The sequence below is a fragment of the Humulus lupulus genome, chromosome 8 (genome assembly GCF_963169125.1).
Source record: "Humulus lupulus chromosome 8, drHumLupu1.1, whole genome shotgun sequence".
NCBI lineage: Eukaryota > Viridiplantae > Streptophyta > Magnoliopsida > Rosales > Cannabaceae > Humulus > Humulus lupulus.
The window spans coordinates 119068845-119096816 of record NC_084800.1 but is presented as its reverse complement, the minus strand read 5'-3'; the positions used below and the strand labels follow the sequence as shown (position 1 = coordinate 119096816).

General features: G+C 42.8%; 1 protein-coding gene across 1 annotated transcript; it reads left to right on the top strand.

Annotated features, from left to right (window-relative positions):
* The first annotated feature begins 15194 nt into the window (after positions 1-15194).
* LOC133795992 (uncharacterized) lies at positions 15195-15875 on the top strand. The gene is made up of 3 exons (XM_062233475.1): positions 15195-15570; positions 15637-15764; positions 15870-15875. Exons 1-3 carry the CDS (start codon positions 15195-15197, stop codon positions 15873-15875), a joined length of 510 nt encoding a protein of 169 aa, XP_062089459.1.
* The last annotated feature ends 12097 nt before the right edge of the window (positions 15876-27972 follow it).

The window sequence follows — 27972 nt, the reverse complement described above, 5'->3', positions numbered from 1 at the left end:
TCGTTAAAGACTTGGAAACAGGATCGTGCTTAAGGATCATTTATTGGTAACCTGTGCTTGGACCAAAGTTAAGAAAATTGCACCCAGTATGTGATGCATGTAATGTATGAGATACATGTGATTAGGGCATGGCATGAATATTGAATATGAATTGACCAGAGCTTGAGTCTCTGTAAATGTGCATGATCATAATTATGCTAGTGAATGTTGAGTAAGCATGTTGAATGCCTTATATTTGGATATTTGACATATGATATATGCCTGGGTGCATTGCTTACTTGTGAGTGGTACTGACTCATTAGTCAGAAATGGCATTGGTCGTATGGAACTGACCTATGAGTCAAGAGCGGCATAAGCATACTGATTGCAAAGCCAAAATGATTAGGTCTAATCAATATAAGCATTAAATGCTTGACCAACCCCAAGTTCAATGAAAACTAAAAGCGCTTGTCTAGTCTAAAGGCTAGTTACTTAGAGCCAGGGTCAAAAGGCTCAGGTGACTGTAACGTCACGTGGCTTAGGGTGCAGAGCCCAAGTGCGTGACTCATTAGTCACTTATCTGATTCGGACGTGGAGCCCAAGTGCGTGACTCATTAGTCACTTATCTGATTAGGGTGTGGAGCCCAAGTGCGTGACTCATTAGTCACTTATCTAATTAGGGTGCAGAGCCCAAGTGTGTGACTCAGTAGTCACCTATAAAGTGTGTCTCTCATTGGTCACCTATTCAAAGATGAACTCAATAGTCATCTATACAGGGCATGGAGCTTCGTAATCATTTATTTGGACTTGCTTGCATGCATGAATAGGGCTATTATTGTTAAGCATGCCTATTATGATTCAGTGACATGTTATTACCTGTTCATGAGCATATTGATTTTTCTTGCTGAGCTTCGGCTCACGGGTGCTATGTGGTGTAGGTAAAGGCAAAAGAAAGCTGGACCATCCTTGAGTTGGAGAGCTTAGGTGATGATGTGTACATATGCGGCTGCTCGACCACCACGACTGAGGGTTTAAAGAGGAACTAGGGTTATACCCTATTTTGCTGCTTAGGTCGGCTGGTTGCAAATCTTTTATTGTAATTAACCTTTAAAATATATTTTGGGATCCCAATGTATACAGTAAACGTTTTAGTGAAACGTTGTATCTTTAACCAAAAAATTTTAACCCTAAACCATTAATCACATTTAGTTACACGATTATGGCCAAATGACTCGGTTAGCAAGTTTAGCAATGTTTAAAATGCACAACGTAACGGTCCCTGGGTAGTAAGGTGTTACACTTTTCGCAAAGTTGAGGTAAACATTCCTATACTTGATGCCATTAAGTAAGTACCTCGATATGCTAAGTTTTTAAAGGATTTATGCACCAATAAGATGAAGTTAAAAGGGAATGAAAAGGTGAGGTGGTTCGCTTTAATATTTTCGAGGCTATGCGGTATCCAAGTGATGTTCATTTATTTTCTTCAATTGATATTCTGGACTCATTGTCACAAAGAATTTTGGATTTACATGGAGAGGATGGGTTAGATGTTATTTTGAGGGAACCAATAGACTTGAAGGAAGATGTTGTCACTACTAAAGTAAAGGAGATAGTGGCTACACTTAATAGTGGTGGAGAGGTTTTTAAAGCGGTGTTGTTCTTAGAGTTGCCTATTCTTAGAGTTGCTTGTTTCTCATTAGCAACTTCAACCATCTGTTAAATCACCACCCAATCTTGAATTAAAACCACTACCGAAGCATCTCAAATATGTCTACTTTGGTGAGAAAGAGACATTAACGGTTATTATCACCACAAAACTTACCCAAGTACAAAAGGATTGTTTGATAAGGGTACTTCGAGAATCCAAAACAGCCATAGGGTGGACCATAGCATATTTTAAGGGAATAAGCACAACTATGTGTATGCACCATATTCTCCTTGAAGATGGATCAAAGCCTTCTAGAGAAGCTCAAAGAAGGTTAAATCCACCTATGATGGAGGTAGTTAAGAAGGAGATACTGAAGCTTTTAAGTGTAGGTGTCATTTACCCTATTTCAGATAGCAAGTGGGTGAGTCCAGTTCAAGTAGTTCCTAAGAAATCAGGCATCACTACGGTAAAGAATGATGAGGATGGGTTAGTGCCCACAATAGTCCAAACAGGTTGGCGAGTTTGTATTGATTATATAAAGTTGAACACTACAACTAGAAAAGACCACTTCCCTTTGCCATTCATCGATCAAATGCTTGAAAGATCAATGGGACATACTTATTATTGCTTTCTTGATGGTTATTCAGGTTATAATCAAATTGTTATGGCCCCTGAAGACCAAGAGAAGACCACATTTACATGTCCATTTGGCACATTTGCTTTTCGTAGAATGCCATTTGGGTTATGCAATGCTCCCGCCACTTTTCAACGATGTATGGTTAGTATTTTCTTAGATCACATAGAAAACATCATAGAAGTGTTTATGGATGATTTCAGTGTTTATGGTGATTCTTTTGATAAGTGCCTCCATAATTTAACACTAGTTCTCAAACGATGTATTGGCACTAATCTTGTATTGGATTGGGAGAAGTGTCACTTTATGGTGCAACAAGGTATTATTTTTGGGCATGTTATTTCAGAAAAAGGGATTGGAGTGGAAAAGGCAAAAATTGATCTCATTCGTTCTCTTCCACCACCGTCAAGTGTGAAAGAAATAAGATCCTTTCTTGGTCATGCAGGATTCTATAGGTGATTTATAAAAGATTTCTCAAAGATTGCTTCTCCCTTATGCAATCTTCTTCAAAATGATGTGGAATTTTAATTTAATGATAAATGTTTGTTTGAATTCAACAAATTAAAGGACTCCTTAACATCAACACCTATTATTCAGCCAACGAACTGGGAGTTACCATTTGAAATAATGTGTGATGCTAGTGACTATGCGGTAGGAGCTGTCCTTGGGCAAAGAGTTGGTAGGGTCCCTCATGTTATATATTATGCCTCTTGAACTCTTAATGATGCTCAGTTGAATTACTCTACTATGGAGAAAGAGCTTTTAGCGGTCATCTTTGCTCTAGAAAAGTTTTGGTCTTACTTGATTGGAACTAAGGTTATTGTTTACACTGACCATGCATCTCTTAAATATTTACTAACTAAGAAAGAGGCGAAGCCTAGACTTATTCGGTGGATTTTCCTTCTGCAAGAATTTGATCTTGAAATAAAAGATAAGAAAGGATCAAAAAACTTGGTGGCTGATCATTTAAGTAGACTTATTCGGGATGAAGATAACTTGCAATTAAATGAAAAATTTCCTAAAGAACAACTCTTGGCTCTTAAAGAAGTTATTCCATGGTTTGTTGATATTGTTAATTATTTAGCTATTAAAGAGTTACTAGGAGGCCTTACACAAGCTCAAAAGAACAAGATTAAGCATGATGCTAAGTTTTATATTTGGGTGAGCATTATTTATGGAAACATTGTGCTGATCAAGTTTGTTGACGTAGTTATTCGGCAACAGATAATTATATGAATAAATGGGATGGATTAGTGCTAAATGATGAACCGTAATATGTGAATAATCTCAAAGGAAGGTTATAAATCGTTTACTCTTTTTAGGTGGTTCGAAGGTTAAAATCCCTCTAGTCCACCAATCAATATTATTGATATATCTCTGGTATTCCTTACAGGGTGTTTCTTTACAAATTAGAAGCCAACCCTTTGCAACACCCAGGGTCTCCATATTTATAGGGAGAGGACACCTGGGTGTTGGCAAAGGGGGTCATCCCGTGACCTTCATACCCATCAAGTCACTTCTGTGACATTCATGATTAATTCCTAAAACCTGACAATGAAGTGTGGTCTAATCAATAGGTAAGGGGGATAATGGGCCGCATGGCCCAAACCAGTCGTGGGGTGCCTGAACACGCACGTTTATGCTGCGTGTCTGAGATTTCAGGAATGGAGTAGACACATGATGTCTGATATGTGCACGTTTACATTGCATGGTTGACTTTATAAAGTGTCGGACGTGTCAGCTCCAGGTCTTACCTCGAGCTTGTTGTAGTCTTAGCTCATGGTGTCCACACTGCCGACCCGATGCCTTTGAGTGTTCTTACTAAACCTTTGGCTACCTCGAGCTAAAGAGGTAGAGACTCGTAACAACAGCTCCGGGTAGGTGGCTTCCATGTGGCTGATAGGATTATGCCCTTTTCCAGCTCGCTAATAACCTGTGGATATTTAGGGCGTACATTTGCCCCCCAAGCCCCTATTTGTGGCATATGACATCACCTGTGGCCACAGTGGGGGCTTTTAGGCTTCCTTGTCGACTCTTCATGTCCCGTCCATTGCGCTGGTATCGGATACGTGGAGCATCGTGGTTGGAGACGGTTCGTCTTCTGAGAACCGCATGAAATGGCCTAGCCTATCTTCAGCCGTCGTTTCGTCTTTCGAGTTGTGATCCTCGTATCCCACATCAAGACGATCGAACGACCCTCATTCTTTTGCCTTTTACGTATATATAAGGTTGGCCACCTTTCGCATGAGCCACCTTTCTATTTGAAATTTTTTCTCATCTTCTTTCTTCTCTCTTCTCAGTTTCAAAACCCTTTTTTCTTCCGGCCACTATTCCAAACGTTCCTGAGTTCCAGACACGAGGGTTCTTTCCATTCGTTATTGACTTGAAAGCTATTGTGCAGCTATTTTTGCGAGGACGGCTAAGTCGGTGACCCTTGGGGGTCAGTACGAAACCTTGGCGAGGCTCCCCCCAAGTGGAAAAGACTACTGCCAGCTCGTGTCTGATGAGACGATGCTGGCGTGTAAGTTAATTTCTCCGGGCCAGACTCTGGCCTTGAGGAGGCCGCGAACCATCCTCGCAGCTCGCGAGATGGCGCCCATCCCTGAGGAGGAGGCTGCAGATGAGGATGAGGACGAGGACGAGGATGAGGATGAGGAGGACGAGGAGCCTCTCATGCGCCGGAAGCAGGTTCTTGAGGTTGCCCACGAGGTCAACGTAGAGCAGACCCAATTCGGGGCAGTAGCCGGCCCCTCCGGCCAAGGTAATCCTTACTTGTTTAGGGATTTAGACAGGGTCGCCGCAGACCTATGGCTTGCTAGGTTTAACCCCAGCCAACTCATTCACCGCCACCGAAACGACCCAGATCGTAACATCACTCTACTCCAGTGTGTTGACCAGCTAGTGTTACGTTATGACATGGGCCGCCCTAGGGGTACTGTAGTAGTAGATAATACCCTGGCCTTTAGGTCGGCCTTTTTTTAGGAGTATGGGACCAACCTTAGGTCGTGGCCCTCCCTTCTGGAGGGTGTAGTAGCTCCAGGTCTTAGGCAGTACGTAGAGGAGTCTAGTCCTGAGGCGGATCTAGACCCAGAGCCTCCTCTCATTCGTGAAGTCATTAGACTCCCCTGTAGAAGCCCTGGGGCCGAAGGTCTTGACAATAGATTCCTCCTCTAGCTCGGAGGGTAGGACCTTTTTCAATACATACTTTAGATTTTTTGTGTTGCAATCAACATATTTTTACATGCATACTGATGATTTGTCTTTGTTTAAGACGAGGAGATGTCGTAGCCCGGGGATAACATTATGTGATCTATGTTCCACGGGAGAAATCCTTCCTCCGGGTCGTCCGGGCCCTTGGTGAAGAGGCTCCGGCTGGCCAAGAAAACCCCTGGGACTTCTTCCAAGTCTCTTGCCAAGGGGAAAAACCAGGGTCCTGCTGCCATAGAGAAGGTGCCTCCACCCCCTCCTGCAGTGGAGAAGATGGCTCCACCTCCCCCGCAACCTCCTGTCCCTAATCGAGAACAGGATATACTAATCGGGACCTTGTCAGACCCGACTCCCGGCATGCGCGTCCCGGTCAACCCTTAGGCCTTGGAGAAAATCCCTGAGGTCTTTAGGGGGACGGTTTACGAAACTGCGACCTACATGGTGGACCACTGCTACAACACCACCTCGAGGGACTTGCAGGAGATCGAGACGAGGAGCCCCGAGCACGTGTGGAGTCTTCACTAGGGATGACCCTCACGGTAAGTTTGCTTTACCACTGGTTCTTTCTGTTGTTTTTTTTTTCTAAGGCACTTGCCTTATTATCTTTTTGTCTTGCAAGCGGCTTTGGCCCTCCACCGGAGCATATCTCGATCCAGGGCCAGGATTGATGAGATCCAGGGTGAGCACCAGGCTGCCCATGCCGCCCTCGCGTCCACTCGACAACAGGAGCAGGATGCCAAAGCTGCCCTGGCGACTACCCGGGAAAGCGAGAAGGTCGCGCAGGCCGCCTCAGTTACTGCAAAAGTTGACCTGGAAGCATCTTGGGCCAAGATGCTGGAGGCCGAGGCTACTAAGGTCGCCCTGGACGCTTTGAAGGTTGAACTTGAAGAGGCCAAGGCCGCCCTTGTGGCGGAGAGGGCATCTTCCAGCTCCTCCATGGAGGCCATGCTGTACCATTGATGGGCCTTCAACCAGGATGGTGACTTTTCCTTCCTGGGGCCGAACGTGTGGGAGTCCTTCTTGGAGAAGTTCAAAGCTTGCCTTCAACAAGAGGCGCCCTCTGAGACCGGGGAGACTTCCACTACAACCGAGCAGGATGCCGAGGGGGAGACTTCATCGGAGCGGCCTGGCGGGGCTTAGGATTTTTGCTCCTTTCTCTTATTATTATTTTTTATTTGTAACTTTACATTACGAGGTTTTTTATCCTTGAGACAGTACATTTCCTTAGATTTATTTTAATCTATTTATATATATTTGCGGTCTAACTTTATTGTTACTTCTCTTTAACGCATTTGGTGAGAACTTAGTTTCTGTAGGTGTTATAATTGACATCTTATGCTTTTTAAGAAAAAACATCTGTTAATCAATTTGAACCAACTTCTAAGTCTTAGGACCTGGCTGTACCCAGGACATTAATTTAAAAACTTAGTTCGTGTTAATCCTTTATTGATATCTCGCGCTAGAAAAACATCGATCAACCAATTTAAATCAACTTCTAAGTTTTAGGACCTGGTTGTATCCAGGACATTAATTTAAAAACTTAGTTCGTGTTAATCCTTTATTGATATCTCGCGCTTTTTAAGAAAAACATCAATCAACCAATTTAAATCAACTTCTAAGTTTTAGGACCTGGTTGTCTCTAGGATATTGACTTTAAAAACTCAATTCGCGTTAATCCTTTATTGATATCTCGTGCTTTTTAAGAAAAACATCGATCAATCAATTTGAACTAACTTCTAAGTTTTCGGACCTGGTTATATCCAGGATATTAATTTTAAAAACTTAGTTCGCGTTCATCCTTTATCGATATCTCGTGCTTTTTAAGAAAAACATCAATCAATCAATTTGAACTAACTTCTAAGTTTTCGGACCTGGTTATATCCAGGATATACGCCCCCCAAGTAATCAGGAAAGGGTCTTTCATGGTTACTTGACGTTACATCCACAAACATATACAATTAATGCAAAAAGATTAACTCTTATTACTTAATAAACAAAAGATGGCTTTTCTAACTAAGCCTTACAAAGATATTACTGATAATATTTCTTTAGGTGTAGAGCGTTCCAAGTCTGCGGGACTGCTTCTCCATTAAGCCGAGCTAGTTTGAAGGTCCTTTCTTTCACGACCTCTGTTATTTGATAAGGCCCTTCCCAGTTAGGTCCCAACACTCTGTCCTTGGGATCCTTACTGGCCAGGAAGACTCTTCTTAGTACCAGGTCGCCAACACTAAAGACACGTTTCTTGACCTTTGAGTTGAAATAATGAGTGATCTTTTGTTGAAAATGCGCGAGCTGAAGCTGTGAATCTTCTCGTTTTTCGTCTATTAGGTCGAGGGACGCGTAGAGAAATTCATCATTCCGGTCTTGGTCAAATGCCTGGACTCTAAGCGAGGCTACCTTTACTTCGACAGGAAGGACTGCCTCACTCCCGAAAGCTAGGGAGAAAGGAGTATGACTCGTCGACGTTCGATGTGAGGTCCGGTATGCCCACAGTACCTGGGGGAGCTGTTCAGGCCAGACTCCCTTGGCTTCATCCAGTCTTTTCTTAAGGCTCGCATTTAGCGTCTTGTTGACAGCCTCGACCTGCCCATTGGCCTGGGGATAGGCCACGGAGGAGAAGCTTTTAACAATGTCGTGCCTCTCGCAGAATTTGATGAAGAGGTCGCTATCGAACTGCATTCCATTATCCGACAATATCTTCTTTGGCAACCCGAATCGGCAGATAATACTCTTGACCACGAAGTCGAGGACTCTCTTTGAAGTGATCGTCGCCAGGGGCTCTGCTTCTGCCCACTTCGTGAAGTAGTTGATAGCCACCACCGCGTAGTGAAATCCTCCCTTTCCAGTAGGGAGGGCACCAACCAGGTCAATACCCCAGACTGCGAACAGCCAAGGGGATGAGATCATCTTCAGCTCGACTGGGGGAGCCCGGGCAATTGTGGCGAATCGCTAGAACTTGTCACACTTTTTGACGTAGGAGATCAAGTCCTTTGACAAAGTGGGCCAATAATACCCCTGTCTTAGTATCTTCAGGGACAGGCTTTGCCCCCCAGTGTGATCTTTGGAAAAACCCTCGTGCACCTCCTGCAAAATGGTCTTCGCCTCACTTGGCAGAACACACCGTAGGAGAGGTAAAGAGTGTCCATGCCGGTATAATATCCCATCTATTACTGTATACCTTGGAGCCTGGTAAAGTACCCACCTTGCGTCATTTCGCTCCTCGGGTAACTTTCCTGCTATGAGATACTTGAGGATGGGAGTCATCCAAGTCGGTCTGGCGTCAATCATCTCGACCGCCGCCCCGACTTCCTCTATGCTTGGTCTTTCCAAGAACTCTACCAGCACCAGCCCCAAAGTCTCCGCCTCCCCAGAGGTAGCGAGCTTTGCCAGGGCATCCATGTTGGCATTCTGCTCCCAAGGTATCTGCTCGATTGAGCCGCGCTCAAATGCGAATAGCTCTTTCTTTACATTGGCCAGGTAAGCAGCCATCTTGGTTCCCCGTGCTTGCTATTCCCCTAACACTTAGTTTACCACGAGCTAAGAATCGCTGTAACACTGGATGAAGCTGGCCCTCAGCTCTTGGGTGACCCTTAGCCCAGCCAATAAAGCTTCGTATTCAGCCTCGTTGTTGGAAGCTTTGAATCTGAATCATAACACCGAGTGGAATTGATGTCCCTCTGGGGATATCAATATGATTCCAGCCCCGGAGCCGTTCTCGTTAGACGAGCCATCTACGAACACCTTCCATGAGGCCTGAGCTGACTCTTCTACAGGATCTTCTCGGAACCCTGTGCACTCTGCCACAAAATCAGCCAGGGCCTGACTTTTTATTGCAGTTCGCGGTATGTAAAATATCTCAAATTGGCTGAGCTTGATAGCCCACTTCAACAGACGCCCCGATGCTTCAGGTTTCTGCAAAACCTGCCTTAAAGGCTGATCGGTTATGACGCGTATTGAGTGGGACTGGAAATACGGCCTGAGCTTTCGAGAGGCCGTAATAAGGCAGAAAGCCATCTTTTCCATCAATGGATACCGAGATTCAGCTCCGAGAAGCCTCTTGATAATGTAATAGACTGGCTTTTGAGATCGGTCTTTTTCTCGGACTAATACGGCGCTAGCTGCATCTTCTGTGACAGCTAGGTAAAGGAAAAGAGGCTCTCCTGCCGTTGGTTTGGATAATACAGGTGGCTCGGCTAAATGTGCTTTCAGGTCGAGGAAGGCACGTTCGCACTCCTCGGTCCACTCGATTTTTTTATTTCCCCGGAGCAGGTTGTAGAATGGCAAACACTTGTCGGTAGATTTAAAAATAAACCGATTAAGGGCTGCCACCCTTCCTGTCAGACTTTGAACGTCTTTTCGCGACTGGGGTGAGGGCATCTTGAGTACCGACCTGATCTTATCGAGGTTTGCTTCTATTCCTCTGGTATTGACAATGAAACCCAGGAATTTTCCCGACGCGTCCTCAAAAGTACACTTTTGGGGGTTTAACCTCATGTCGTATTCTCTCAATATCTTAAAGCATTCCTCCAGATCGGAGACATGGTTATCAGAAGTTTTCGACTTGACCCGCATGTCGTCAACATACACTTCCATATTTTTCCCGATCTGATTGGTAAACATCCTATTTAACAACCTCTGGTACGTAGCTCCTGCGTTTTTCAACCCGAAGGGCATGACCTTGTAACAATAAACATTAGTTGGGGTCATGAAGCTAGTGTGTTCCTAATCTGCTGGATTCATGGCGATCTAGTTATAGCCCGAGTATGCATCCATAAAATACATAAGCTCGCGCCCCGCCGTGGCATCTACCAATTGGTCGATCCTTGGCAAGGGGAAACAATCTTTGGGGCAGGCTTTGTTCAGATCGAAGAAGTCGATGCAAGTCTGCCATTTCCCGTTTAGCTTAGGGACCAGCACAGGATTGGCGACCCAGATCGAGAACTTTGCTTCGCGGATAAATCTGCACTTTAAGAGCCGAGCTACTTCCTCCTCTAGGGGCTTAGCTCGGGTTGTTCCTAGGCGCCTTTGCTTTTGGGATTTTGCATGCACGCTTTTTATCCAAGTGAAGGGTGTGCATGATGACGCTCGGACTGATCCCTATCATGTCTCCATGAGACCAGGCGAACACATCTAGATTTTCTCGCAAAAACTTAATCAGCTCCGCCTTCCTTTCGCTACATAGATTTTTCCCGAGCTTTACCACCTTCGAGGGGTCTTGTGGGTCGATGTTTACCTCCTCGAGCTCTTCGATGGCCTGGAGCTCGGATCTATCCTCACCTACTCTGGGGTCGATATCATTATTTAAGATGATATTCTCCCCATTGGCATTCTGAGGTTTTTCAATCTCAGGACTAGGCACAAGTTCTTGAGATTCCTCATTCCCGTCCTGGATGGTCATCGTCTGCTTCCCGGATTTTGATTTTCCCTTCATAGAAATGCTATAGCATTCCCTGGCAGCGAGCTGATCATCTCAAATTGTGCATATCCCCGAGGAAGATGGGAATTTTAGCGCGAGGTGGCGGATGGAGGTTATTGCTTCGAACGCTATCAAAGTAGGTCGACCCAAAATAGCATTGTACGCGGTGGGAAAATCGATGACCACAAACTCGAGGAGTTTTGAGACAGTCCGGGGTCCCTCCCCCAAGGTAATCACCAGCTCGATCGTTCCTATTGCTGCTAACCCTTCTCTAGAAAATCCATATAACATCATGGAGGTGGCTTTCAACTCGGTGACAGATAAACCCATCTTTTCTAGCGTAGACCAGAACAGCAGGTTCACCGGGCTCCCATTATCGACCAGTATCCTCCTAACTCTCCGGTTAGCGAGCTTAGCGGTTATGACCAGAGGGTCATTATGAGGGAACTGGACGTGACTGGCATCTTCCTCGGTGAATATGATTGGTTGCCCCTCCAATGATTGTTGTTTGGGTAGATGCTGCTCTGGGACGAACTCCACTCCATTATGAGCTTTCAGTTCGTTGACATATCTCTTCTGGGCACCTTTGCTCGTGTTGGCCAAATGGGGGCTCCAGAGATCATGGAGATCTCTCCTCCTATCACAGGAGGAGGGGTGTCCTGATTTATCCGAGACCCAGGCTCACCTATCGGAGCTTCTGGAGCTGGTTGACCGGCGGGAACTCTATTTCGCACATACTAAGCCAAGGGTCCGGCTCTGATGAGAGTCTGACTCTCAATCTCATCCTTCAGATGCCTACAATCGTCAGTGTTGTGGCCAATGTTGTTGTGGAATCGACAAAACTTGGTGGGGTCCCGCTTAGCCTTCTGATGCTTCAACGGCTCCGGCTTCTTCCAGGGGAGGCGAGTAGAGTTTGCTAGGAAAATGTTCTCCCTAGTGTTGGTGAGCTCGGTGTAAGTTGCGTAGATTGGCTTAAACTTTTCTACGGACTTGTTCTTCTTCGGGCCATGATGGCCGCCTTCGTCACTTCCTGTTCTCTTACCTCCACCCAATTGGTTATTCTGTGTAACGGTTTGGGTCGCTGTCAGGACATCCGTTCCCACTCCAGCGGGCTGTTAAGAGGCTTGGCTGGTTCCTACGGCCGATGCTCGCGCTTCCTCCAGGTTTATCCATCCCTAGGACCTATTTATGAATTCGTTCATGGTTCTGACACCTTTTCTCTATATCTCTTCCCAGAGTTCGCCTCCAACGAGGATCCTAGTCCTCAAGGCCATAAGTTTGGAACTATCATCTGCGTCCCTGGCTTGAGCCGCGACGTTTACGAATCTGCTCAGGTAAGCTTTCAAAGGTTTGTCGAGCTGTTGTCTTATGTTTGTCAGGGTGTCAGCTTTGACGCGGGTGGCCTGAGAAGCTCGGAATGCCCTCTTGAAGTCGGCAGAAAAGGTTTTCCACAAGCTGATGGACTGATTTTTATTATGTTTGAACCATTGCTTGGCCGGCCCAGTCAAGGTGGAAGTAAATATTAAACACCTCAGCTCGGGACCGATGTTGTGGGCCATCATCAGGGTGTTGAACATACCCAAGTGATCTGCGGGTCCCCGTCTCCATTGAATTAGGACAAGTGAGGCATACGGAAACCAGGTGGATATGCCATGGCTACTATGCTAGGAGCGAAGAGCTCGAGTTCGTCCCCCGAGTCGTACTCATCTTTTTCTTTTTCCGATAGGAGCTTCCTCATCAGCTCCTCCATCTGAGCCAGCCGCTCCAGGGTTTTGTCCTTGCTTCCTTGGTTGTTCTGGGGCTGTTCAACAGCTCCAGTTCCGTTGTACGCATTAGGCAGGTTATTTCCCCTCCTTTCTTGAGATAGGTTATGTAGGACATTCTCGCTGTCACGTACTTCCGATAGACGCCCCCCTTGGTGAGCACGACTACCATGCTCAGATGGGTCTCCCCTCCCCTCTGAGAGTTGAGGCGATCTCGGAGGTCGGCCCGAGGGCTTTGAGCTGAGCTCAAACGATGGCGCAGGTCTTTGCCGGACCTGCCACTTCGATTACTCCCGGTCCAGTAACTTCCATTTGAAAAACTCGGAGCCCACCGCTAAGGGTGAGGATCCGGGATTTCCCTAGGCGCCCACCTGTGATGGGAAGGTCCGACGGAAGGAGGATTTCTTCTGCTACTCCCATGAGCTGGAATGTCTCGGACTGGACGGGGAGGAGATGGGTATCTTATTGGTGACGGAGAATATCTAACTGGTGACACGATCCTAGTCCCGTCAGGGCGAATTAAGCTAGGTCGCGGCCTCTCCGCTCTACCATCCCCCGCGTCCTGCGCTTGGCTGTCTGATCGTGGTGCAGGATGGCTGGTCGGGGTGGGCTGTCGTCGCGAGCCCTCCCTGGATCTTCATCGCGAGCTGCCTCGGGCCCTCCTGGGTGCGCTCGAGGGTGGAATTGAGCTAGGAGTGGAGGGTCCGGACCGATTGGCTGAATTGTTGATCGGCCCTGTTCCTCAAATACAGTTTCCTGGTGGTGTGACGTGGGAGTAGAATTCGATGTCAAGGTTCTGGCCGAGGATCGGCTACCTCGGCGGGACTTATGAGTCCCACCATGCCTCTTTCCGACATTAGTGTCGGTTGTAAGAGGGGGTAATTGGGCTAAAACCTCTTCGATCTGCTTGTTTGCTTTCGCCAGCTGACTCCTCAACTGTGCATTTTCCATTTCTACCGCCGTGTAGAAATTCGGGTTCAGATTGGGTGGCCGGGGAGCCAAACTTCCAGTGTCGTCTTGGCCCATTGGCTGCTTCCGGTCACTATTGAACCTCAGGGTTTTGCTCATCAGATATGGCGGCATGGTGGGCCTCCTGCCCATCACGCTGATCCGCTTCGTTACCATGCCTTGAGCGAGTAACCACCATGGTTGGGCTTTTTGCAATAGCACCAATCTAAAATCCTCTCAATGAAAGCACCAAACTGTTTACGTGGTTCTTCGGCAACAGATAATTATATGAATAAATGGGATGGATTAGTGCTAAATGATGAACCGTAATATGTGAATAATCTCAAAGGAAGGTTATAACTCGTTTACTCTTTTTAGGTGGTTCGAAGGTTAAAATCCCTCTAGTCCACCAGCAATATTATTGATATATCTCTGGTATTCCTTACAGGGTGTTTCTTTACAAATTAGAAGCCAACCCATTGCAACACCCAGGGTCTCCATATTTATAGGGAGAGGACACCTGGGTGTTGGCAAAGGGGTCATCCCGTGACCTTCTTACCCATCATGTAACTTCTGTGACATTCATGATTAATTCCTAAAACCTGACAATGAAGTGTGGTCTAATCAATAGGTAAGGGGGATAATGGGCCGCATGGCCCAAACCAGTCGTGGGGTGCCTGAACACGCACGTTTATGCTGCGTGTCTGAGATTTCAGGAATGGAGTAGACACATGATGTCTGATTTGCACATATTTACATTGCGTGGTTGACTTTATAAAGGGTCGGACGTGTCAGCTCCAGGTCTTACCTCGAGCTTGATGTAGTCTCAGCTCGTGGTGTCCACACTACCGATCCGATGCCTTTGAGTGTTCTTACTAAACCTTTGGCTACCTTGAGCTAAAGAGGTAGAGACTCGTAGCAGCAACTCCGGGTAGGTGGCTTCCACGTGGCTGATAGGATTATGCTCTTTTCCAGCTCTCTAATAACCTGTGGATATTTATGGCGTAGAAAGTCATTCGAAGGTGTGTTCCTGATTCTGAATTTCAATCTATCCTTGCTTTTTCACATTCTCATGCTTGTGGGGGTCATTTTGGACCAAAAAGAACAGCCCATAAAGTTCTTGACATCAGTTTTTATTGGCCTACCATATTTAAAGATTTATATGCATATTGTAAGGCATGTGACCGTTGTCAACGAGTTGGTAATATTAGTGCTAGGGATCAAATGCCCCAAACTCCCATACTTATTATTGAGATTTTTGATGTATGGGGCATTGATTTTATGGGACCATTTCCATCATCATTCGTCTTTGAGTATATTCTTTTAGCGGTGGATTATGTGTCTAAGTGGGTGGAAGCAAAAGCAACTAAAGCAGATAATTCTAAAATACTGGTTGATTTCATTCGATCGAATATTTTTGTGAGATTTGGTATTACAAGGGAAATAATTAGTGATTGAGGTACTCACTTCTGCAATAAAACAATTGAAGCTTTATTTCGGCGCTATCAAGTGACTCATAAAGTAACCACTGCCCACCGTCCACAAGCAAATGGCCAAGCTGAGGTATCGAATAGAGAAGTCAAGTCTATTCTTGAAAAGATGGTAAATCCAAATAGAAAGGATTGGATTATAAGATTAGATGATGCTCTATGGGCGTATCGCACGGCTTATAAGACACCTCTTGGTATATCACCGTATCGGTTGGTGTATGGAAATCCTTGTCATTTACCGGTTGAATTGGAGCATAAAGCTTGGTGGGCTGTGAAAAAGTGTAACATGGAGATGGACAATGCAGGCCAGCAAAGAATGCTGAAATTACAAGAGCTGGAGGAAATTCATAATGATGCTTATGAAAGTTCTAAGATTTACAAAGAAAAGACGAAAGCCTTTCATGATCGAAATAGAATTGTTCAGAAAACATTTGATGTGGGACAGAAAGTATTCTTGTATCATTCTCGTCTCAAACTATTTCCGGGTAAGTTGAAGTCCTGATGGGTTGGACCATTCATAGTGATACATCACTATCCTCATGGAGTGGTAGAAATTTCAAGTCCATCAACGGGAAAAATACTCAAGGTAAATGGCCAAAGATTGAAGCCTTATTATGAGTCTTTCGAGGAGGAACAAGTTACTGTGATTCACCTCTTCGATCCAGAATATGTTGATGAGGTACGAAAAGGATTTACGTCAAGCTAGCGACGTTAAACTTAGCTAAATTTTATATATTTTATTTTTAAGACATTTTTGTTTAATTGTTTTTCTTTTTGAACTTAGTTTTAATTTAATTTTCTTTGGACATTTTTATTCCTCCTAAAAAAATATATAAAAAAATATTATTTTTTTTGGGCCAAATGGCCTGTGGCTGCGCCCAGCCCTATTCCAGGCCGCGGCCTGGAGAACAGAGCATAGTGGTCGCAACCACCAATAAGCCCGAGCTGTGGCCACTATACGATTTTAGCAACAAAAAAAAAATTAAGAACTTCATTTCATTTTTTATCCACTTCCCACACAACCAAAGACCCAAAACCGGAAAAAACACTCTCATTTTTACACATAATTTCATCATTTCTCTCTCATTTTCACTCAAATTATTCCCTAAAATCATTAAATTCTCATCATCATTTTTCAATTTTTTTTCACAAATCTTCACCTATTCTCATCAAAATCCTCATTTTCTACAAAAATTCCCTTTCAAAACCTGAAGTCCCATAAATTTTAAATTTGACAATTGAGATTAATCAACTAGTTTCAAGGTGCTTCATTGACACAATCAAGCTTTCAAAGACTTTCTATAGTCAATCACAAGTAAGTAGCTTTTCTTGATTCTTTGATTATTGGGTTTTGAGTATCGAAGAATATGATTTGGGGTATTTTGGATTATATGGTTTTTGGTGGATGAAATATTTATATATTGTGATCATTGGATTAGATTAAGTGCTTATGTTGTTATATTAGTAATAATTTCAAATTTTGGGAAGATTGAATTACTACAACATACTTTTCCACTATTGGATTAGTCTTTGCCTACTAAGTGTTTGATGAAAGTTCTAAGAGAAGTATGTTCAGTTTTAAGGGGAATTGATTGAATATTTTTGAAGAGGAAGTATTTATTTGTTTAGTAAAAATTTGGTGGGAATAATTAGAGGAGTTTGAGTTTATATTTTTGGGTTATTTTGAACTATTCTCTTAGTGCTTAATTATTTGTGTTAAAGGAAGCTTATCCCTGAGTTTTGAAGTGAAGAATGACACCAAAGAGATTTAGACAGAGTACTAAAGGTGCTTCCTCATCTGAGGTTCAATTTTATGCCACCAAATTTATTTCTGAGGAGGCATTCAAATGCTATCAAGATGCAGTAGTGAAACAGAAAACGATGATTGAAGAGAGGGGGTTTGATATGGAGAGTCGTCATGGGTATCCATCTATTGTGGAGCAGATTGAGAAAAGACATTGGGCAAAATTTTGTTCACAACCTGATGCTGCAGTAATTCCTATAGTAAGAGAGTTTTATGCTAATGGAATGTCTCATGTTACAACTATGGCTCAGTGCGAGGGATTAATGTGAATTTCTCAAGTGCAGCCATAAATCAATTTTATGGGATTCCTAGCATAGACAGTGATGAGTATAACCAAATCTTTAATAATCCTGACTTTAATGAGATTATGCAATTTCTGTGTAAGCCAAATACCCAATGGAAGTTAACTGAAATAGGTCATCCCATTAAGTTTAAGCGAGAGGCAATGAGAGTTATTGAAAAAGCCTAGCATAAGTTTATTAATGCAAAATTATTTCCCACTAAACATGTCAATGATGTGAATGTGGATATTGTCATACTTTTATATGCCATCTTGAAGGGGAAAACAATTGATGTGGGGTGTATTATCAAGTCCTCCATTCAGAGTCTTTGATGCAGCCCATGCATATACTGAATAGATCCTCCATCACTCGCTTCAAGGTCACTGATACTACAGGGGCTAGCTCATCTTCTCATACTCAGTGTAATGTCCTACTACCCAGGGACCGTAACGTTGTGCATTTTAAACAGTGCTAAACTCGCTAACCGAGTCATTTGGTCATAATCGTGTAACTAAGTGCGATTACAGTTTAGGGTTAAAATTTTTGGTTAAGATACAACGTTTCACTAAACATTTACTGTATAGATTGTGATCTCAAAAATATAATTTCAAGGTTAATTACAACAAAATATTTACAACCGGCCGACCTAAGTAGCAAGATAGGGTTTCACCCTAGTTCCTCTTTAAACCCTCGGCCGTGACAGTCGAGCAGCCGCATATGTACACTTCGTCACCTAAGCTCTCCAACTCAAGGATGGTCCAGCTTTCTTTTACCTTTACCTGCACCACATAGCACCCGTGAGCCGAAGCTCAACAAGAAAACTCAATATGCTCATGAACAAATAATAACATGTCACCAAATTACAATAGGCATGCCTAGCAGTAATAACCATACTCATGCATGCAATCAAGTACAAATAAATGTTTGTGGAGTCCTGTGCTCTGAGTAGATGACTAATAAGTCTCTCGCTCTGAGGTAGATGACTAATAAGTCTCTCAGAGGTAGATGAGTAATAAGTCTTTCTATGAATAGATGACTAATAAGTCATACTCTGTATAGATGACTAATAAGCCTATCCATGTGTAGATGACTGATAAGTCTATCTCTGTTTAGATGACTGATAAGTCTATCTCCGTATAGATGACTGATAAGTCTATCTCTATGTAGATGACTGATAAGTCTATCTCTGTATAGATGACTAATAAGTCTATCTTTGAGGTCCCATACCCTCCTAGCCATGTGACATGTATGTCACCTTAGCCTTTTGGCTATGACTCTAAATAACTAGCCTTTAGACTAGACAAGCGCTTTTATTTTCATCGAACTTAAGGTCGATCAAGCATTTCATGCTTATGATGATAATTCTTATGTCAATTAGATCTAATCTTTTCGGCTTGCGTTAAACACGCTAATACCGTTCTTGACTCATAAGCCAATACCATACGACCAGTGCTCAATACTGCTGATCTTGACTGATAAGTCACAGCTTCACAATCAATACTGACACCAATGTCGATCCCTGACTAATAAGTCAGTGCTTCCTCAATGAGGTAATGCAAACAGACATATATCATATGTCAAATATTCAGATATTCAGATATAAGGCATTTAGCATGCTTAATCAATAATCAGAAGCATAATTATAATCATGCACAAATACAGAGACTCAAGCTCTCATCAATCCCATATTCAACATTCATGCCATGCCCTAATCTCATGTATCTTATGCATCACATGCATCACATACTGGGTGCAGTTTTCTTACCTTTGGTCCAAGCACAGGTTACCAATAAATGAGCCACAAGCACGATCCTGTTTCCAAGCTCCTAGTGATAACCTAGTCACAACCATAATATAAAACCTCGTCAAAATTAGTAAATAAATATTTTCAGACCCAACCCAAGCCTCCGGGACGTCAAATCCCACTCAACTGGGTAGTAGGATCGATCCCAGGCCCTTAGAGTTAAGTTCCCATGACTAAAAGCCAAATCTGGGCAAAAATTCCCTTAAGCGCCACGGCCCTCCAAACCCTATGCCTCAGCCCGCCTCCAAACAGAAGCCAGCCTCTTCTTTGACTGTGCCAAGCGTCGTGGCATACTAACCTTATGTCGCGGCCCTACCTGCCTAACAGCCAGCCTCCTCCTTCTTTAAGCCTGGGCTATGGCGCCCAAGAACAAGGCCGGAACCCAACCACGAACCCAGCCAAAAACCTCATTTTCTCCATTTAAAAACCTTCCAAAAACCTATCCGAAACATCTCCAAATCCAAAAATCAAAGTTTCCAAACATCTCCATGATCCAAAACCAACAAAACCCAAGCTTCACTTTATTCAAAACTCATCAAAACACAAAATCCAATTCAAGCTTAAAAACTTTAAAAACTCAAAACTTAAAACTTGGATTACCTCCAATTGAGTTGTTTCTCAACTAAATCCTTCGACTAATAAGCATCTAATCTTTCATAGAATCGCTATGCCTCGATCCTCGCTTGAATCCGAGTCTTGAAACTCAAGTTTCCTTCGAAAATGGAACTTTGAGGGAGAGAGAACGTACTGAACGTTCTTTTTATTTCTTAACAGGTTACTTCAAGCTTAAGTAACCTCAACCAAATCCTATCGCTCGGGGTCCCGAAAACGCCCCCGGGGGTAAAATAGTCAAAACTCCCAAAATTTCCCCCTGATCTCACTAACTCCCAATTTATCACCGAATATTTATTCCAATTACCCAATATCTCAGTAATGTGCTAAATACCCCTTGACTCACTCCGAGTCAAGTATAAATCCCGTTGTGACTTTCCCATTAGCTTACTTCCTAAGATTGTCTCATGCTGAGTAACCTTAGCATAACCAAATAATAATGAAGCACCACACACATATCACATATATGCCAACTATGCCCAAAATGGCCAAAATATGAAAATTGCCCAATTGAACAGAAATGGGCCCACATGCATATTTAATACACCTAAATATGCATATCTAGTCGTTTTATAATATAACTCACATAATCACATAATGATACACATAAATATCACATAATTATATAACTCTAAGATTTGCCATCCTAGCCCCCTAATCAAGAACCTAAGCCTTATTAGGAAATTTGGGTTGTTACACTCAGGCTAGGCCACCACCATCAACCAAAAATATGACCTTGGTGGACCGTATGACACTTGTGGAGGAATCTCTGTACACTACCTCTCAAGAGTTGCATGCTCACCGTACTGAATTCCAAGCACACCAACATCGCATGATTGAGTGGGCCAGTTATCAAGATATTTGTTTCAGGATGAATGCCATACACCTTGGCATGGAGATGACCAACTATCCACCTGCACTACAGTGGATTCAATCGTATCCACCGCCTATTCCCATGATGCAAGATGATGAAAATGAGGAGTGTAACGACCCAAATTCGCTAATAAGGCTTAAGGGCCTTGATTAGTGTGCCTGGAGAGCATAATGGGATTTATGTGTGACTTTAATGAGTAAAATGCATGATTATTATTTTAAGCGTGTTGTATGACTATTTGACTATTTGAGATGCATGACTATGTGTATTAGTATGCATGAAGGCCTTGATCAGGTTCGAAGGGCATAATTGTAATTTTGTCCATTTTGGGCATAACAGTATTGATATGTGATGATTTGTCGAGACCACATTATTATGTGGATGTATCTGTGATTTGTGACTCGAGACGATCCTAAAGAGCGAATTAGTGGAAAAGTTAAGGCGGGAATTTATACCCGGCTTGGGGCAAGCCTGGGGGGTATAAATGGGAATTTAGAGAACATATTGAGGTTAATTATGATGATGAGGAATACATATTTGGTGATTTATCAGGTATTGGGAAGCAAGCGGGAAAATATTCGAGACACTTGAGGAATTAGCGGGAATTGGGTATAATGACTAAAATGGCCCTACGTGGACAAAAGGGTTTAGAATTAATAGGGAGGGCATTTTGGTCAATTGGCTTCTTAGAGATAAGTTTATTGAGGCTTTATATACTTAGTGGGATTGTTAGAGAGAGTGAGAAGGCTGTGGAAAAGAAAGAAAAAGGAAGACAAAGAAAAAGAGAGAAAACAGAGGAGCTTTTCCTAAAGGGGCGGTTTGTGGATTTTCTCACCATTTCTCTTCAAGTTTCTTGGAGCATAGCTCAGAGGAGAGATAGGATAAGCTGAGCATCAAGGATCCTAAGCTAGACTTGAAGAATTGGCAAGGGATTAGCAAGATCACATCAATAATTGAGGTAAGCTTTTAGAAGTTTTAGTTTTAGGGTTTGACTGGTTTGAGTTGTGTAACTAAGCTGAGTTGATGGAAACTTTAGGGGGATTCAGGCCAAGGTTGAGAAGGAGCAAGATAAGGAGGTCAAGGAATTGAATCAAAGTCGAAATTTCATCAAAAGTATGAATTTTGAGCCTCTAACTTTGATGTTTGACTGATTTTATTTTTGAATTTCTGGGTTTAGGGTCATCTATGGTAAATCTTGAGATTTGGGATGCATGAGCTTGGGTTTTGAGATTTGGGATGCTTGGGATGATTGGAGAGTGTTTATAAGCTTGATTTTGAGTTTGGTGAAGATTTGGGGAAGTTTGGGTTGAGATTGGCTCAAAGAAATCGCAGAGAAGGAAAATGAGAGTTGCCTGTCTGCAACTAGCGCTACAGCGCTAGTCTTTGGGCGTTGTAGTGCTAGGCCCTGTTTCTGGGGATGTCGGTTATGCTTGTAGCGCTATAACGCTCTCTTTAGAGCGTTGTAGCGCTGCCCTGTTTCCAGAAAGGGGTTTTGGGTTATTTTTGAAGGTTTTTGACCTAGGGTTCGGGGTTCGATCCACCACCTTGTTTTGTGGAACTAGGACTTCCTGGGGGGCTCGGGATTGGTCCCGAGGCTAGGTTTTGGACTTGAGGTTTGGTGATGACTTTGACCTATGGTTGTGTTTAGGTGTGCGCTAGGGCTCGAGTGGGATCGTGCTCAAGGAGTCAAGTGATCAAAGCTATCGATCTGAAAGGTAAGAAAACTATAACACCCGTAGGACATGGCATGGGCCCATAGTGTTATTGCAGGGCACGACCCTATATTGCATTACATGTTAAGGTGCAGACTTAAATGAATTGATATATGTTTGAATGTTATTTGAGGTATACTATTTGTGATTATTGTAAAATGAAACAACAAGGAGCCGAGAACGGCAGTGGAGCCAAAAACGGCGAAAGGCCGAGAACGGCAATGGAGCCGAGAACGGCGAAAGGGCGAGAATGGTAGTGGGCTGGAAATAACACTTAGCACGTGAAGTGCTTGTAGTCAGGGTGGGACCCCAATGGATACAAGGGATATCCTTACGGTGAGGATCGAGATCCCAGGCTTTGGTAATGCCTCTGGGACGGCATGGCCGTGTTTGTTTAGTTTGATGGAATACTTGTTTATCTGTGGATTATCTGATATGTTAACTATATAATTCACATATGTTATGTACTGTATGAGTTTTCTTGCTGGGCTTCAGCTTACGGGTGCTCTGTGTTGCAGGTAAGGGCAAAGAATGAGTCAACCAGCCATGAGTATGGAGAGCTTGAAGCGACGCATACATGTTTGGCCTGCCCGACTGCTTTGGTTGGGGGCATTTTAAAAATGGTTGTATTAACTTGTAATTTTGATAGTCAATCAACTGTAAACTTATTTTAAGTTGTAAATATTTTTTTTCAAACCTTATTTTAGGATCCCCAAATGATAGATACTTGACATTTTCAATGAAGCAAAACATTTTTAAAAGATTACAGCCTTAACTTTTGCTTAGTCACACTTTTGTTTTAAAAGCCTCGGTTAGCGAGTTCATTGCACATTTTTCGTTTTAAAACTCACTTAGTAACGACTCTAAGGTAGTAGGGCGTTACAACTTGGTATCAGAGCGAGCCAAGGTTTATTGGTTCTAGAGATTGACTGAAGATGTACGCTTGTTGTCGGTGACAAGCTCGACTCAGGGTTAGTTGGTATGAATGATTGACATGCTTGAACATATGTTTGAATGCCATGTTTTCCTGCTTATTTATATGGAGCATAATGAATGAGTTGACATATGCATGAGATACTGTTAGGGCTTGGCCCTTGACTATTGCAGGTTGAGATTAAAGCGTGCTGAATAACATTATTATGCATGTGGATGAATATTGGGATAATGGGTTGCATATTGAGTGTATGTGGTTAATTGTCTAAATTGTATCCATATGTAATATCTGTTTATTGGCTTGTATGAAGCATGATGAAACTTGGGTATACTTAGTTGTGTTAAAATTTGGTAGCTAAATGTATGTCATTGTGGATTTGGCCTAATATGCTTTGTGTGTGCAAGATAACTGTGGTTATTTGGATCTAGTTGTGGTTTGGTGCAGAGTATGAACCACAGGGCTCAGGAAGTTTGGTCAGTAGTGGCAGATGAACTCAAATTGTTGGTTCCCAGAATGGTTAAGTGGAACTTGACATTGTTTTGAAGGGGGGGGGGGATTCTAGATGATAGTTGGAGTTAGAGACCCCCATTTATCCCCGAAAGCAGCAGTAGATGGTCACTGGTGTGTGAGTAAGCTGTGGAGTTTAATAGTTGAGATGGAACAGAAGAACAGCGGACTTCTCTGGGAAAATAGTTGATTTATATGTTTTAACAGTAAGGTTACCAGTGTTGGTTTATTGTGAGGGTATGGACAGATAAGGGTATTATATGAAAGGCTTAAAGGGTGTTATCCTCTGGTTTTGAGGAAAGTTCGGGTTGACAAAGAATTTAGCAGTGGATGGGCAAAGTTAATTCCACCCTTGGTTATAAGAGGATGAGAGCCCATGACTAAAGGGTTGTGTTAAGTATTGTGCTAGAGGGATGCCTGGAAACGGCACTTGGGCTGAGGCATTGGCGTGATGGGTTGGAAATAACCTAGATGATGAATTGATAGAAGAGGTTATAAAGACATGATCTAAACTGTGGAGGATGGAGGCCTTATAAGATTGGTTTGGAATGATAAAGTAGCAACAGTGTAAATTTATGGGCTTTGTAAATTGGGTAATTCATTTCGGGAAATTGATACGGACGGATACAGTTGAAAATGATGATGCCCCATTTAAGGATTTAAACTCTGGTATAGTCCAAAGTATTTGTGCCGCTCCGATGTGTGTACTCGTCATCTATCTGGGGACAGCAGAAAGGCCATGTTGTTCGAAGAATAATGAATGATGTAAAGAGCATGAATGTTGCAGGGCAAGGGATGTAAAAGATAGTACTTCTATTGGTAAAATTCAATAAGGGCAGATTCTTGATAATTGAGGTAGAAGGATCCCAGACAGTGCTAGGGCACCTAATTTGTGATTGGAAAGGAGCCTGATTGAAAAGGTAGTTATCCAGATGGTGACAGGAACCAGGGAGGTTATTCGGTATGCACATGAGGGAGAGGATTCCACCTGAGAGGATGTTGGGTGAGGGCACGACCTCTATATGAAATAATTCGATATGTTAGGATGGATTTCCCATGGTCAGGGAATGGAAAAATTAGAATGCCTCGCTACATTTGAAGTTCGAGGCTGATTCCTCGAGGATGAGTATTTAACTGAATGGTTTATGCTTTAGTCATGTAACGAACTGGAAGAACTCGGTGTTGAGAATGTTCCGAGAGAGAGTTGGACATAGAGAGTTTGCCTCAAGGGTGCTATACGAGAGGCTGAAGATAGTAATATTTATTGAGGAGGAATTAGAAACTTCTGGCAGATGAATGGGGATGCAAGCAATCAATAAGTTCATAGTGATAACAATAGAGTTCGTCTTAAGGAAGCCTCAACATGAGTCATAGTGAGAGAGTTAATCAGTTAAGAGATAACCATGGATTGCAGAGGATATCATCTGGAGTATGTTAATGAGACTGAATGGAAACTGAGCTGACCAGTGGGAAAAATTATATGGGTATGTAAAGAAAGATTGGGGTACTTCAAGGTCGGACTACAGATAGGATTGGTATCAGGAATGTTGAGAAAGATGGTATTGGTTGACAGAAAGAATTACTGAAGCAATTGAAGAAATTTGACCTTGGAGTGGCAAGAGCATTATACTACGGGGATTGTTAGCACCGTCGGTTAAGAATAAAAAGTTTAATGTTGGGTACAAGATGGGACAATGTCTCCAGGAGTTGATCTATGACCTGGTTATTAGCTGCTGGAAATCAAGGAAAGAGACATTTCAGGAATTTTTATTTTTGTACTGAGTAAGGTGTGAGGAGTTGGTAACAAATATTCTAGATTGGTTCGAGCTATAGCAGCATAGGTAAGTTCTTAAAGTGGAGAATACAAGAATGGTATAGGCAAGTCCCCTTCAAGCTCACGAGCAGTATATGTGGATTACTCCCAGACGGAAATGGAGAGCAAATGATTATTATGCTGAAGACGTTAGTACCCAGGAGGCAGGGTCACAGGTAAGGTTCTACGAAGTGTCAGTTTGGGTTTCGTTAGGAGTACTCAGAGTAGAGCTATAAGAAGAAAGGATAGGTATAAGAAGATTTGATCTGAAGCCACAAAGAAGCTAATGAAGAATATCTGAAGAATAGAAAGCATAACAGGACTGGTAAGTGCGTCATCTATCACATTAGTATCTCTATGGACAACTACATTAAAAACAGGAGGAACAGTAAAACTTGAAGTAAGACAAAATGAATGGTGTTAAATCGGAGTTCAAGAGATAAGGTAGGAATTGATGGGTAGTCGGTGATGCAGATTTATGAGTGTGTTATAGTTGAGTATAGAGGGGTAGCCTAAAGGACCTAATCCATGATGAGGATATGGAACTATGGGGGTGCATCATAGGTTGGGCACGCCCAGGCTCAAATTGACGCGAGGATGGATCGAACCTTGCGGGAGGTGAAAGAATGGAACACGGTTGATATACTTGGAACCTTAAGTTGACAGTTATGCATAGCGTAAGGTACTTGAGTGTTGGGTATTAGTAAGAAAGATAACGTTGAGACCCAGATTTAGTGAAAAGTAACAGATGAGCGATTGGTGTTTGAAATCCTCGATTGTACGAGGGGAAATTTTATTGGAGGCGGAACTCCTAATTGGGAGGCATGTGGCAGTCAAGGAATGACGCCATAAATTGTAATGGAGTGGACAAGGTAATGACTGAGATTGGCATAGCGTTAGTAGGTAATGATTAACTGGTGAGTGTCATTGAACTATGGAATCCAAAGAGTTGGCTTTGGTTGAAACAGGGAAGAACCCTGTCAAGGTGATACAAGTTAGGATACCAAGATCGAATGAAGGATCCAATTAGAATTTGGTATATGAATGAGAACTCTGAATGGATATCATTCCACCTCCTAGGGTACGTTGTACCGAGAGGGTTAAGCGGGTGACAGAATTTAGTGTTTTCTTTTGGACACTGAGGGGTTAAGTGATGTGGTAGTGTATCGTGGGAATAGACCACATTAGACCTTAAGTAAGGTGTTTGGACATGAAAAGTTTTAACTCAGTTGATTGAGTTAATGTAGTTGGGTCAAGTGAACTGGTTTAAGGGTAGAACGTCAATGATACTGAATTGAGACCCTATAGTATTTTAAATTTTGGAAAGGATCTAGAGAACGAAGAGAACAGAGTGGGAATATGGAATTATCGGTTGATTGCAAGTGGAATAGCAATCTGAAAGCTTATCAGATATCTTAAAGAATTAAGCGTTGACTATGCGAATACTTGGGATATTAAGAGAAGTGTAATCCCTGATAAGTTAGTCATGGTGGAAAATACTGGCATCTTGTTAAAGTAACACGACATAGGACATGGTAAGAGGTGAAAGATAGTGAATACTACAGTTTGGCATTGGTTCAGAGAGAAAGCCAAAGAGGTTGTTGGAATTCTTAAGGCAGGAGTGTCTACCTGTCTGGAAGAATAAAAGAACTTGTAAATTGTTAAATTTTGGGAAGATAAAGTTCCGGGATGAAAGATTTGTATCTCTTTACGTAATAGCAGACAAGGATTAGTATGGTTTTCAGAGAAAGAAGGGGGAGTTTTGACTCTTGATTCAACATAATTATGAAGTTGTACCAAGGGTTAGGCCAGGGGCCTACCAATTGATCCCACCTAGAAGAGGTGATGACTTATGGGTATCTCTGGAATCAGGAATAAGACAATGAGGCGATCATTGTAATCTAAGCAGACCCTGAAGCTTTAGCAGGGTTGCGGTGCAAACGAGGGGCTAACGAAAGTATGGCTATTAGACAAGATCTTGTGGGGCAAGATTGTTACTCTTGTAAGAGTGCTGTTGAGAATTAAAGTAAAGGTGGTGGACCTTGGAATTATGGTCAGAGGTACAGGTTTTACTGACTGATGTGTTTGGGAAAAATTTCGAGGACAAAATTTTCATTAGGAGGGGATAGTTGTAACGACCCAAATTCGCTAATAAGGCTTAAGGGCCTTGATTAGTGTGCCTGGAGAGCATAATGAGATTTATGTGTGACTCTAATGAGTAAAATGCATGATTATTATTTAAAGCATGTTGTATGACTATTTGACTATTTGAGATGCATGACTATGTGTATTAGTATGCATGAAGGCCCTGATCAGGTTAGAAGGGCTTAATTGTAATTTTGGCCATTTGGGGCATAACTGTATTGATATGTGATGATTTGTTGAGACCACATTATTATGTGGATGTATCTGTGATTTGTGACTCGAGACGATCCTAAAGAGCGAATTAGCGGAAAAGTTAAGGCGGGAATTTATACCCGGCTTGGGGCAAGCCTGGGGGGTATAAATGGGAATTTAGAGAACATATTGAGGTTAATTATGATGAT